Source organism: Tasmannia lanceolata, unplaced genomic scaffold, assembly GCF_043159265.1.
Source record: "Tasmannia lanceolata isolate RefF3 unplaced genomic scaffold, GAP_Taslan_0.1 ptg000003l, whole genome shotgun sequence".
Taxonomy (NCBI): domain Eukaryota; kingdom Viridiplantae; phylum Streptophyta; class Magnoliopsida; order Canellales; family Winteraceae; genus Tasmannia; species Tasmannia lanceolata.
This window is the reverse complement of record NW_027518680.1, coordinates 63662149-63674801: the sequence shown is the minus strand read 5'-3', so window position 1 is coordinate 63674801 and position 12653 is coordinate 63662149. Positions and strand designations below refer to the sequence as shown.

Sequence of the window (12653 nt, the reverse complement as noted above, 5' to 3'; positions counted from 1 at the left end):
TAGTGCCTCCCTGACCAGGGTTTTCTAAATTGGGCCTGTCAAAATTCAATTTAAAGAGACCATGAGGGGGCCCACCTAGGGACCAGTTTATCCCAATGCTTAAAAACACAGATGCAGGTCAAAATGCGGCCAAGAAAAATCCCTGTCGACTCGGCGCGGACACGACCAAGAACGCGGTTGATGCGTCTAAGTACTCAATTGACTCGGTCATAATTCCGGAGAGTCAAAGGAGTTTTTATTGACTCTGTATGGCAAAACGCGGGACACAGTGACAAAATGCGGAACGCGGCCGAGGGAAAAGGGATTCGACTCCGGGGAGTCCTCGATGATGCGGGGGAGTTTTAAAATTATGACTTTATCCATCGTGACTTTGTTGAGCCAAATCTCATCCCGCTATCTCAAAAGTGAAGATCAAGGATAGATACGCAACTAAAGAAGGATCGTTGCCCACTGGATGATAATGAGTATAATCTTTTGTTGGATCGACTGTACATTTTCGAGAAACCCTCAAACACTACTACTTTATTTCCAGAGAGGACACATAGCTGCAACGAATGCAACCACCAAAGAATATGATCTCTTATCGACGAAGGGGCAAAGGACCATCGCTCAAAAGGCTCCGTAATATGGCGAGGAAAAATCCAAGCCATCCCAAATTTGTTTAACAAAAAAAGACCAAACTTCTCTAGCAATACAACGATGAATAAAAGGACCATTGCTCAAAAGGCTCCAACAACTTGCTTAGGTCTTCCGTTATTATAGAGAAGAGGAAGAGGGAAAGCGGGGATTTCTCTAACAACTTGCTTAGGTCTTCTACCATTATAGAGAAGAGGATGGGGGAAAGCAGATCCCCCAGTAGAATTCCCTTGGAACTTTTGAAGAAACCCTGACGCGAACCATCCACCAGCACCCAACACTATGAAGAAGACACATTCGTTTCTTGTTAATTCTTTTCTAGGGTCTTCTGCTTTATACAAATGCTGGGGTTGAGGAGATCAACCAGGGAAATGATCAAGATGGTGATGAAGTAGAGGTGAAAATAAGTGGAATAATAGTGATGAAGATAAAGAGGATATTGAAATTAAACTCCAAGTTTGGGAATGATCTTTGAGATTTTGAGTTTGAGGCATTGCCCAATTGAATTGATAAACTTGGTTTTGAATGGTTGATATTGGACTCTATGGAAGCTAGAAGATGGAACTTGGGACTCCCAAGTTGGGAGTCCAACTTTTGGGAGTTTGGATAATTGGATATTGTGGGGCTTTGATCTTATGGGATCTGATTCTAATTTCTATGAAGTATGAGGCATGAAGTGTGGAGTAACAAATATCAACATGAAAGTTGGAGACATTGTTGTATTTTTTGTTACCAAAGCATGACCTTTTGAAGTTCAACACTGGAACTTTGAAGTTTAAGCTATGAAGTTCAAAAGTTTAAATAGGTTGAGTACATACCAAATTCATGATTTTTTATTTTTTTGCTTAGTAGTAAAATATATCGACATAATTCCATGTTTCTGATATACTTTTTTGTTTTCTTGCTATTTTTTCTTATTTTTATACATTCTTTCCACATTTTTTAAAAAGATCTCGACTTACTGGAGTCACTACGTTGGCCTGCCCAAGTCAAAGCCTAGGCCATGGCCGACTCGAGTTTGAATCTCGAATTTCCCTACCGTTCTTTACACTAATTAATCTAATTGTAACATGAAACCACAAGAATTAAGACATTTTCATGTGTAGTATGATACATGATGAATATTGAAAGAAAAAGTGACTATCATAGAAGGGAATGTACCTTACCCAATTGCGTAACAAACCCACAATCATCAACTAGCTGCTTCTTCAGGGTCGATGGAAACTGGATCTTCAAAAGCTTCTCTATTGATCCTATATCCTTCTCCTAACAATTTCCAATCCAAGAAAATTAATAGATAAAGTCCAAAGCTATCAACAGTATAAAGCACATAACTTTCAAAATTGAATAAAAGACTACATGTAAAATTAAAGGAAAAATTTGAAAGCGCCTATTAAATAATACCAGGTATTATGAAAATGTTTCTAAATAGAGATCACAGGATCATAAGATAAAATGTAGAGAACAATAGTATTCAATAGCCACATTTTATTGCCGTGACAAGGGGGATTGAGAAGTTAGACTAGACCCAACCAATTAAATTGATTTTGAAATAAGTTGTGTCCTACCACTTCAAGTTGAGCTTAGGGTCTATTGAGTCTATTCCTTATTTTTTTGAGTTCACAGTATAATCGTATTTTCCTGTTTTGGGTTTTTTATGCACACCAAGTGTTTTTTCTTATCTCTATTGTTAGTCACTTTATGCTTATGGAAATTTTCCATCTGTTTTGCTTTCTTTGATGGCTTCTTTGCACCTTTATTCCAACAGAAATTGAAGTTTAGGCATACATTGCCAATATGTGAGACACTAAACCTCTGTTTGCCTGATATTATCATTTTTTTTACTATCCATATTTGTGTATCTGTTCATACATGAAAATTTTCTAAAGGATTCATTAGCCGGCCCCTACTAGTTTGGGACAAAGGCTTAGTTGAGTTGTGAGTTGAGTTGAGTATTTGTGTATCTGTTCATGCGGCTCAGTTTGGAGGTGCATGTTAAAGTATAAAAGATTAAATAACGCCTTCTCTAACAGCTTAAGCTTTTGGAGTAATTCGTTGTCTCACATGGTAACTAAGCAAAGATCCTGAGTTCAAACTTCCTTGATATTAAAATTCCACATGCAATGGCCAACCCAAAAAAAGAGGGGGCCACATGTGCCACGTGTAGGCTAACCCTAAAAAGAGGGGCCACACGTGAGGGGGAGTGTTAAAGTATAAAAGATTAAATAATGCCTTTTCTAACAGCTTAAGCTTTTGGAGTAATTGGTTGTTTCACAGTGCATACTTATTATCGATATGTTTTTAACCTCTTAGTGTGCTTCCAATCTTGAAAATCCAAAGGTAATAACGATCTGTTATCAATTTTTTTTATTGTCCATACTAGTGTACTTCCAATCATGAATCCTTTTTTGTGTATGTTTATGTACTACAATATATACTAATGGTTCATTCAAAGCAAAAGGTGTCATTTTTATTGTTCGTTTTTTGAATCCTCATGCATAAGCGTTTTTACGGGTGATTTTTCTCCTGTCATGATACTTGAAGTTTTCAATTTATGGCTTTGAATTATATTTCAATTTACTTTGTGACTCATTGACCCCCTTGAAGATTTTCTTTGATCATGTTGTTTGACTGTAAACTTCTCCACCTTTTGGGGTTTCAAGAATCTTTAGAGTTTAGGCTTCTCTTCTCGTCCTTTTTGGGCACTTTTTGTTTGTTGTATTTCGTTTTTTTTTTTTTTTTTTGAATAGCTTTATGTTTGTTGTATTTCATTTCCAATGACAATATTTTCTTTTATTTACAATTAATGGTATCGAGCTACTTCTTATATGATGGTTGGATTCAAGATTTCAAATTGCTTATATGGGAATTGCTAGCGTCCATCACAAAATGCATTTCGCGGCTGGTCTGTCGCATGTCAGACCAGCCACCTCGTGAATGGAGACAAAAGTTGTTGTCTCCATTCACGAGGTGGCTGGTCTAACATGCGACAGACCAGCCGCGAAATGCCTTTTGAGATGGACCGTAGCAAATCCCTGCTTATATTGATTGGAAACGTAAATCTACTTGTTTTCAAATTATTATTTTTTAATTATTTCACGCATCCCCGCCGCTTCCCTTCATGCTTCCCATCTTAGTTATGAATTTCGTTTCGGTCGCAGTTTCGTTTTGGACACTTTCCGGCATTTCGTTTTGGTGTGCTACGACGACCGAAATTTGTTTTTAATAGTTAAAATGAAAATTAAAAAAAAAATACAAAATTTGTTAAAAATTGGAACAATAGTCATGCTCTGCAACCCAATCCATCATAAAATCAAGGTTGTAAAGATCCAACATTTACTTAAAGGAAAATCACTATCAGCTGAAATGCATGTGTTGACAAGTGCTTGACTAGATGAAAATATTTAGAGACCAAATTATGAGATTTATTTTACTGAACTTTTGGGATTTAATCATGTTTGCAAAATGATAGAATCTATGAATTTTTAAAATTAGAAAAATACCCCATTGTTTAGAAATTGAGATTTTGACCCGGCCCGAAATGACCTAAGGTCAAATTTTGTACTAGAATTGGAAAGTTGACTTTTTATCCTTTTAGAATTGGGCCTTGAAACTATTTTTAATAAATCCAAATGGGGGTATTCCCTTATTTATATGTAAATCCTAAGTGTACTTAAATGAATTTACATGTAAATACTAAGAAGAGGAAAGAAGAAGAGAAGAGATCTAAGAAGAGGCAAGAAGAAGAGAAGAAAAAAAATAAAATGGGTGTTTCGGACGAAACAGGTAAAACAACACCTTGTTTCAGCCGAAACGGACCGAAAGAGGATGAAATTCTAAACGAAACGGAATTGGGGGGTGTTTAGTTGCGGTTTTCCGGATGATACGAAACAAAATTCATAACTTAGCTTCCCACCTTCCCGAGAGGCTCATGATACTCGGAGTATTCAATTTATGGCTTTGAATTATATTGCAATTAACTTTTTGACTTGTTCACCCCCTTGAAGCTTTTCTTTGAACATGTTGTTTGACTATGAACTTCCCCACCTCTTGGGGTTTCGGGAATCTTTAGAGTTTAGGTTTCTCTTCTAGTCCTTTGTGGGCACTATTTGTTTGTTGTATTTCAATTCTGATGGCAATCCTTACTTTTATTTACAATTAATGGAATCGAGCTACTTCTTATATGAAGATTGGATTCAAAATTTCAAATTACTTATATTGGTTGGAAACTTGAATTTACTTGTTTTAAATTGTCATTTTTTAATTATTTCACGCATCTCTGCCGCTTCCCTTCACACATCCTCGCCGCTTCCCGCTCCCCACCTTACCGAGAGCCTTTGCTTCCCGCGCTCTTCTCGCACCGGCAACAATGGGTTCAACTACCTAGTGCAGAGGATATTAAAAAGAGTTAAAGATCAAGTAGTTCAGTCATCGCCATACAAGAAGTCCACACACACACATGTAAGTACATTGTAAGGAATACAGTAATCATGTTAAATGCATCAGAACCAATGAAATGCTACAAGAAACAATTTAAGCTTCTAGATGACATCAAATAAAATAACTTCAATCAGCTTCAGGTAATCAAACAATACCTCAATCCCCACATCACCCTTTCGCTTCTTGCCTCTTCCTATTGCCAGTAAGTAAATAATAATAAATTAGAGTCATACATTTCACTAGCATTAATGAAAACAAAACTGAATGCTAATGCTTAAAAAGGTACACAGTGACAACAGATATTAAATCTGGTTATCAACTGAGCAATCTTATTCCTGAGATTGTTCTTTGTTTAGTTAGCTGAAAAAGTTGGAAAACAACAATTGCCAAACTCCCAAATAATGCATAAGATCAGTAGTGAATGAAAAATAATGAAAATATGTATAGCTACTTAAGAATAGAATTTTGCCTCACCATAGTTCCTAACATCCTCTTTATCCCCTTTTGTATCTGCTTATTATATTGAGACACACACCAGAGAAAATATCTGGTTAGGATTGAAATCGTATTTCCATAGAAATCAAAATAATATAATACCTTATAGGATTAATCAAAACAAGCTGCTCAGAAGAATTTATTCATCCATAGGTTCTTATCTATTTCACCAGTAAGAATGTATTACTAATCTTAAATTCTCTCTTCCTTTCATAAAGTCTTCCCAATTTGTTGCATCAGCTCATTTATAGGAAAAATCTCATTAAATTCAACAACACCTCATACAACTTTGTCTTATAATCATTAATGATCTTTTAGATTACAAAATCATCAAAACAAAATTCTAGTACATAACTCCAAATACTCAACTGTCATCTAACACCTCAATTAACAAAATTTTCAGCAAAGGAGTTCCTTCAGCATAGAATTTCCTCTCTCTTTTTTCTTTTCGAATAGAAGCATAGAATTCCCTCTTAAACATGGAATTGCCAGTTTATTCAATATCAATGCAAAATGCAGATATATGGGCTTGGATTAAAAAAGCTAGCAATGAAATTAATGAAAGCAGTGAAAGTAGCATTCACACGAGATAAATATGGAGATCCCAAAACCAATAAAACCACTTGGAAGATTACTTGATGATTGATATCATAGTCCAAAAAGAAGTGAAAAATACCAACAAGAACAATTGCAAAAGCATTATACCAAGAAATGGCAAATGCAGCACTTGGCCAACTTATGCTACGACAAGTCATAAAGACCCTTTTTAGTTCAATTAAAACGGTTGCAACATACAATGACACTATCAGCATAGGATACAAGTCAGCACACATGGAGGAAGAGAACACATTGAGGTTGGAAATCATTTCATTTGAGAAAATGTTTATACAGAGAAGTAAAGTAGAATACGAGAAAGTGAATACCAAGTGGCTGCCATTATGACCATGGTTTTAAATTTCGGCCGAAATACCGAAATTTAAAACCGAAATTTAAAAAATTTGGCAGAAATTATAAGATTTTTACCGAAATTACCGAAACAGAAATTGCCACTGAACTTTCGTTTTCGTCTGAGGCCACAACCGAAACCAAAATTTCAAACGTTTATTATGACCAGCAAGCAGTAATAAGCAAAAGCTCCTTGTTAATAGCTTTTGATGCTACAATCATATCTCAAGTTGAATGGGAGCATTATATATAATGCCTTAAGAATTGTTGTATTTCATATGGGAAGAATGGCACTTTAGTATTGTTTATTATCCCAAGTATAGTTTAGTGATAAGTCCCTTGGAAGTTGCTATACATGTCGTTGCATATCAACAAAATATTATCTATTTTCAGTTAAAGGCATTGTTTGTTTGTTCTTTTAAAAATGACCAAAACAGACAAAACAATGAAACACTCAATTCTACCTATACTATCAAGTAAACATATAAATATCAGACATGAGGAAAATAACCGAAGATATATTGGCATAAGCAGCAAGAAAACCATAAGAACAGAAAGCAGTAAGGCAAACCATTAGAGCTTTTTGGTTTAACTTGCGCCGAACGGCCTGATTTAGGATTCTTATCTGCACTTTGGTTTTTAGCAAGGGAGTTCTGCTTCCGAACACTTTCCTCAGTGAATTTCATCAAACGATCCATGCTGACCCATTCATCCCAGCTGTTAATCATAAAGTTTAGCAAACAAAAAAGCACACTGACTTAGCAGCCAAGTCATCGTATAATATTACCATTCAGGTTTCATAATGGCAGTAATTTCTGCTGGATAAATTACCATTACTGATTGATTGATCTACCATATGATTCGGTGCCTTGAAACAAAGGAAAACATTCTACAGTCCCTCTTAGATAATATAAACAATCAAAACATAAATAACTGGAGGAATTATATGGTGCATGGTCGTTTTTCTCGGAAGAAAAATGAGATGGGCAAAAGTAAAAATGAGGGTCAATTGTTCAAGGATCATATACATTCATCTGTTTTAATCTCCATTTTCATATTTGATTAAATGAACAAGAGCACTCCAGCTTCTAGGGGCCAAGGTTTTAAATTTCAGTTTCGGTTTCTGTGAAATGACCAGTTACTCCAAAAGTTTACGCTGTTGGAGAAGGTGTTATTTAATATTTTATACTTTAACACCCCTCCTCACGTGTGGCCCCTCTTTCTTTGGGTTGGCCTACACGTGGCACATGTGGCCCCACTTTTGGGTTGACCATTACATGTGGATTTTTGACATCAAGGAGGTTTGAACTCAGGACCGTTGCTCTGATACCATGTGAAACGACAAGTTACTCCAAAAGCTTAAGCTGTTGGAGAAGGCATTATTTATTCTTTTATACTTTAACAGTTTCAGTCATCAGCGAAACGGAAACATTTCGGTTTCGGTACAAAATTTCGGCCAAAATGTTGTAAAATCACGGAAACATTTTGGTACAAAATCATGGCCGAAATCCAAGATTATTCACCAATGGTTTTTCCTTTTATTTTTGTCATTTTTAGAAATAACTTAAAAAGGAATCTCGTTGTTATTTTCTTTTCAGTGGGTAGAGCTGATTTTTGTTAGGGTTTCTATCGAACTGTTGACATTTTGACAAAACCTTTGCTTTTTTCATCTGAAAAGTTACATGTTTTGGATGAAATCCCAAAATTTTGGGAAAAATCTTATATTTTTTAAAAACCAAGTGGACTTTGTTTGGGTAGCAGCCAATATCGAAATATTTCGGCTGAAACAAAATGTTTCGGCCGAAATTTAAAGCCGTACTAGGGGCAATGTAAGACAAGTAGACACTTCAAAAAGCTTATCAAAATCAAAGGTTTTGGTGGAAGCTGATAGTAAGGTGGTGATAGATATGAATACGATTAACTCCAATAAGGAGCCAATGGTCTATTAGCTACTATTGACAAGATCTTCTGGAACTTATCTTTGAGATTAACTCTGGCTCTCTCTCACCAGTACAGTCTATAGAGAAGCAGAGAAGGCAATCAAGTAGGAGATACTCTTGCCAACCATGCTTGTGTTTTGAGAAGAATGAATACTTTTGGATGTGGAATGACCTCCCTGGATTCACTAGGGGAGCTATGAGATGTGATTCATTGGGCATTCCTAGGATTCGATTTAGTTGATTCACTCGTTTTTTCTTTAGGTGTTGAGGCAAGGCGTCATGTCCTCTTGTATTTTTTCTCTAATATCAATAAAATTTAAGGAGCCACCCCGGGTTCCAAGATAAATTCCAGTTTATTAAAAAAAAAGTTCACTACCAATGGTAGTAAATGATTAATTGAGATCCTCTACCAATATTAACAACTGATTAATTATCTGGAGTAGATTTCTTAGACGTTTATCGATCCTCCCCTGGACGAACATCATAATTTTTTCAAAGCACATGAGATTTACAATGATCCCAGACAGGAGAGAGAAATAGATTTTACAAATTGGAAGGTGGTCAGATGTAGTGACCCATGAATAATCAATAGAGAGTACTCCCCACCAACTGTAGGGGCTAAGAGACAGGCATCCAACATTGAATGAGTCAAAACATAAGGATTAGAGTACTTGAAGGAGAAGTAAAATGGGTCAGCAAATTAATCAAATTCATGGATTCTCGTGCATTCCCCACAAAATGCTAAAGAAGAAAATTTGGAAGAGAAGTTTCACAAAACTAAGTTTCAAAGTGCGCATGGAATTCCCCTCCAAGAACTATCAGGTAAAGTGTACTCACTTTTTGTTCCAACCCTGCAAAACAGAAAATTTATGTCACTGAGACTGAAATGGACAAATAATCTGTTCAGATCCCAACATTTCCTCTGCACAAACATCTAACTGAAATTGCCTCAGCAGCTCAAGTAATGAAAGGATAATGTGGCTACGAAGAGCATCCATTTAGCAATTTTTTGTTTGTTTAATCACCAGTGACAATACCGATACTAAATACATTGATATGTGACTAAACATCAGACTTCAAACGACACAAATGGTAATACTTACAAGATAATGAACAAAATATCTCCACTCCTTCCGAAACTCAACTTTTTGAACCTTTAGAAAGAACCACTGGGGTAAGTCAGAATCTACAAATGGTATTTATCATCAAGTATTGCAAGCAATACACTAACAAGACTTTTATTTTAGTCTGAAACTGACATTTATATCAAACAAAATGTCACACTGATTTCGGTGGAGACCGACACCGAAACAACTAAAAACCGAAACGGTCATTTATTTCGGCCGAAATTTCGGAATTTGGGTCGAAATTTCAGTTTTCCTGAAATTTGACCCAAAAAATCTGTTTTTTTTTTAAAAAATAATTTAATATATAACCGAAATTTAATATTGAATAAAATATTGATTTCGACTTTTCTACCAGATTTCGACTGAAATTTCAAAATTTCAGGGTCTGAAACCGGTACCGAAACCGAAATTTTAAACCTTGCTCACATCTATTTGAATCTAAGTATTGACATCACAAGAGAGGTGTAAAGATTATTATGAAAAATTCAATCAAATAGGTCGAAAACATCTTTCTCGAGGAATTACATATACATAAGATCATAACGTCAAAAACCCTAACAACTAGGGCAAGATCACAGAATCAACACAGTACACTCCTCCTCCTCCATCAATCATCCATAAAATGTCAGATTAGTAAAAAACAGCACCATCATTTTTTTGAGAAGGTGAAATAAAAATAGAACCATAATTAACCTCCCAAGACCACATGAAATTCAAGATCCAAAACTAAAAAGGTACAATCACCAGATCACTGTACTGAAATTCTTCACGTTAATAACACTAGCATCAAGAAAAGATTATAATTGATCTCAGACAATTCAAAGAACAGAGAGAGAGAGAGAGAGAGAGAGAGAACCTTGGCTTCGTAGAGAAGAGGACCGTGAAAAGCGAGGACCTTCTCACCCTCGGAGAAAAGCCTCTCATCGTGGGGGAAATCCCCTCCGATTGTTTCTCCACCGTCGATGGGGCTATCATCGGTCTTGACTCCTCCCAAATTTGAACTCCCCATTTTTTGCGCCTCTTGCCCCGTGAAACCGCTCCCTCCTGCTTCTACTCTTTTTCAAAACCTCTTTTGCCACTCCGTTGCCCCTCCTTCCTATATCTTTTCCTTTTTTCTCTCTTATTTTCTATCTAGTTTACCAAACCTGTTTTGCCGGTTGCCACTACGCCCCTCTTCTTACAAAATTAATTTTTCATGGAAAAAAGTTTTCTTGAAATTTTTTTTTCATCCATCCAGATAGCTTACAAATTGTGTCTTAGTTAGGGGTCGACGTGGTTCGGTTCCAAACTTAAGTGGTTCGGTTCTAGGTCCCATGTTTGGGAACTGTGGGAATTCGGTTCAGTTCTGATTTTGGGATCCTGGAACCAGGAACCGAACCGAACCAAACCGAACGGGATGATATCTCGCCCCCCCCCCCCCCCCCCCCCCCAATAGTTTATGTGAGAATGGTTCACTGCTTGAGGATAAATTCACACCCTCTGATGTTTTTCTTTGCATTAAACTTTCATGGGCCAATGTTGAGCTTCATTTCTATAGTATAGACTATAGAGCATGAGTGCATCACTAGCATGATAACTGAGCCCATACATTCCATTAATCCATCCAAAAAATGGAAAAAAAAGAAGAAGAAGTTGAGTAAATCAAGTTCAGTTCCAATGGTCAGTGGTTCGGTTCTGGTTCCCAATTCTAGGAACCAATAGGGATTGGTTCAGTTCTGGGTATACCCAAGAACCGAACCAACCCAAACCATGTCCACTCCTAGTCTTAGTTGCGGTACTCTAAGTCTCTTAGGAAATGCAAAAAGCATATCCTGAAATTCTAGGCATTGACTAGGTACATTAGATTTCCAAATTTGCCCTCATTTACATAATCATACGAGTAATATGCTAATAACATAGGTATCTTGAGATAGGAGATTCAATCCCAGCTTACCTACCAAAAAAACATATTTTTAGACAAGATATACAATCAATACTCTAATAATTAATATTGATGGTGGATGTATTTTACATGAGGCATTAGAGAGTATTAATTATCGGTGTTATCTATCATCAACCCTTACGCCTAGCCTTGTACGACTTCATTCAACTCTATCCTTGACTTGCCTATGCTTTTGGTGTACCAAGTTTTATACCTATCTGTCTGGAACAAAAAACTCGGCGGCCTTCTACTACCACTATCAAAGTTAGAGTCGAGCAGGGCTGCCCTACTTACACAGTTACACCTGCCATTGGTATTGTTGCCACTGTCATGACAAGAGTCCCTGGTTGATGTGATCGTCACATTTGATTCTGTTGTAGTGACCGAAGAACGTTTCCTATGTGCCTATATACAAATGTACTTCGAATAACGTTATTGTGTTTCCTAAAAGACACTCTCTTATATATTATATCATTATATATTTCTTTATTGAGTATTAAAAATAAGAGAGTATAAATTATTATTTTTTTGATAGGTAAGTTGGGATTGAACCTCCCACCTCTAGGTCAAAGAACGAAGCCTACTGAATTTAGGAACTGTGTTGATTCTTGGTCTGAGCAATAAGATACCAGAGATTCTGTAAATTTACTGAGCATTAATTATCAGACCCCACAGCTGAATGTAGATAAATAAATTAGGATATTCATCTCCCCATTGAAAATAAGCATTTTGAAGACTACAAACTTTACACATTATACATCTCCCATAGCAAAATGCTAGACACAAGGCACTTTTCATAGAGGAGAAAAGACAGAGAAGGCACTTATGATTTCACATTCACGAGCATAGTTTCAAAACTCTCTCTCTCGTCTATTCCCTCTTACTGGTGCATTCTTGTTCGAGTCCGCATTTTGCCCTACAAAGTCGATCAAAACTCCTTTTTCTCTCCCGAGTCATGACCGTGTCAAGAGAGTACTCAGCCGTATCAACTGAGTACTCGACCGCATCGTTTGGAATTGACTATAATTTGCTTTGGCCGTGTTTTGACCTACATCCGCATTTTGAAACATTGTATGCGAGTGACCGGCATTTGATTTCTCTAATTTAAAACTCCAACTCTTCAAGGGACTGTTTGGATGAATGGAAAAT

At 36.4% G+C, this 12653-nt stretch overlaps 1 protein-coding gene across 3 annotated transcripts in view; it reads right to left on the bottom strand.

Annotated features, from left to right (window-relative positions):
• Nucleotides 1-10705, bottom strand: part of LOC143858441 (MRG family protein) — a 28262-nt gene extending 17557 nt beyond the window's left edge. Inside the window, exons 1-7 of one of the 3 annotated variants that reach the window (XM_077369095.1) lie at nt 10440-10705; nt 9560-9610; nt 9294-9307; nt 7088-7233; nt 5551-5586; nt 5232-5269; nt 1798-1902 (exon numbers count right to left, since the gene is read on the bottom strand). In XM_077369095.1, the coding sequence (XP_077225210.1) occupies nt 1798-1902; nt 5232-5269; nt 5551-5586; nt 7088-7233; nt 9294-9307; nt 9560-9610; nt 10440-10592 (543 nt within the window). In that variant the 5' untranslated portion in view covers nt 10593-10705. The remainder of the gene's footprint in view (nt 1-1797; nt 1903-5231; nt 5270-5550; nt 5587-7087; nt 7234-9293; nt 9308-9559; nt 9611-10439) is intronic. The other 2 variants (XM_077369103.1, XM_077369099.1) reach the window with 2 other exon arrangements.
• Nucleotides 10706-12653: the final 1948 nt, after the last annotated feature.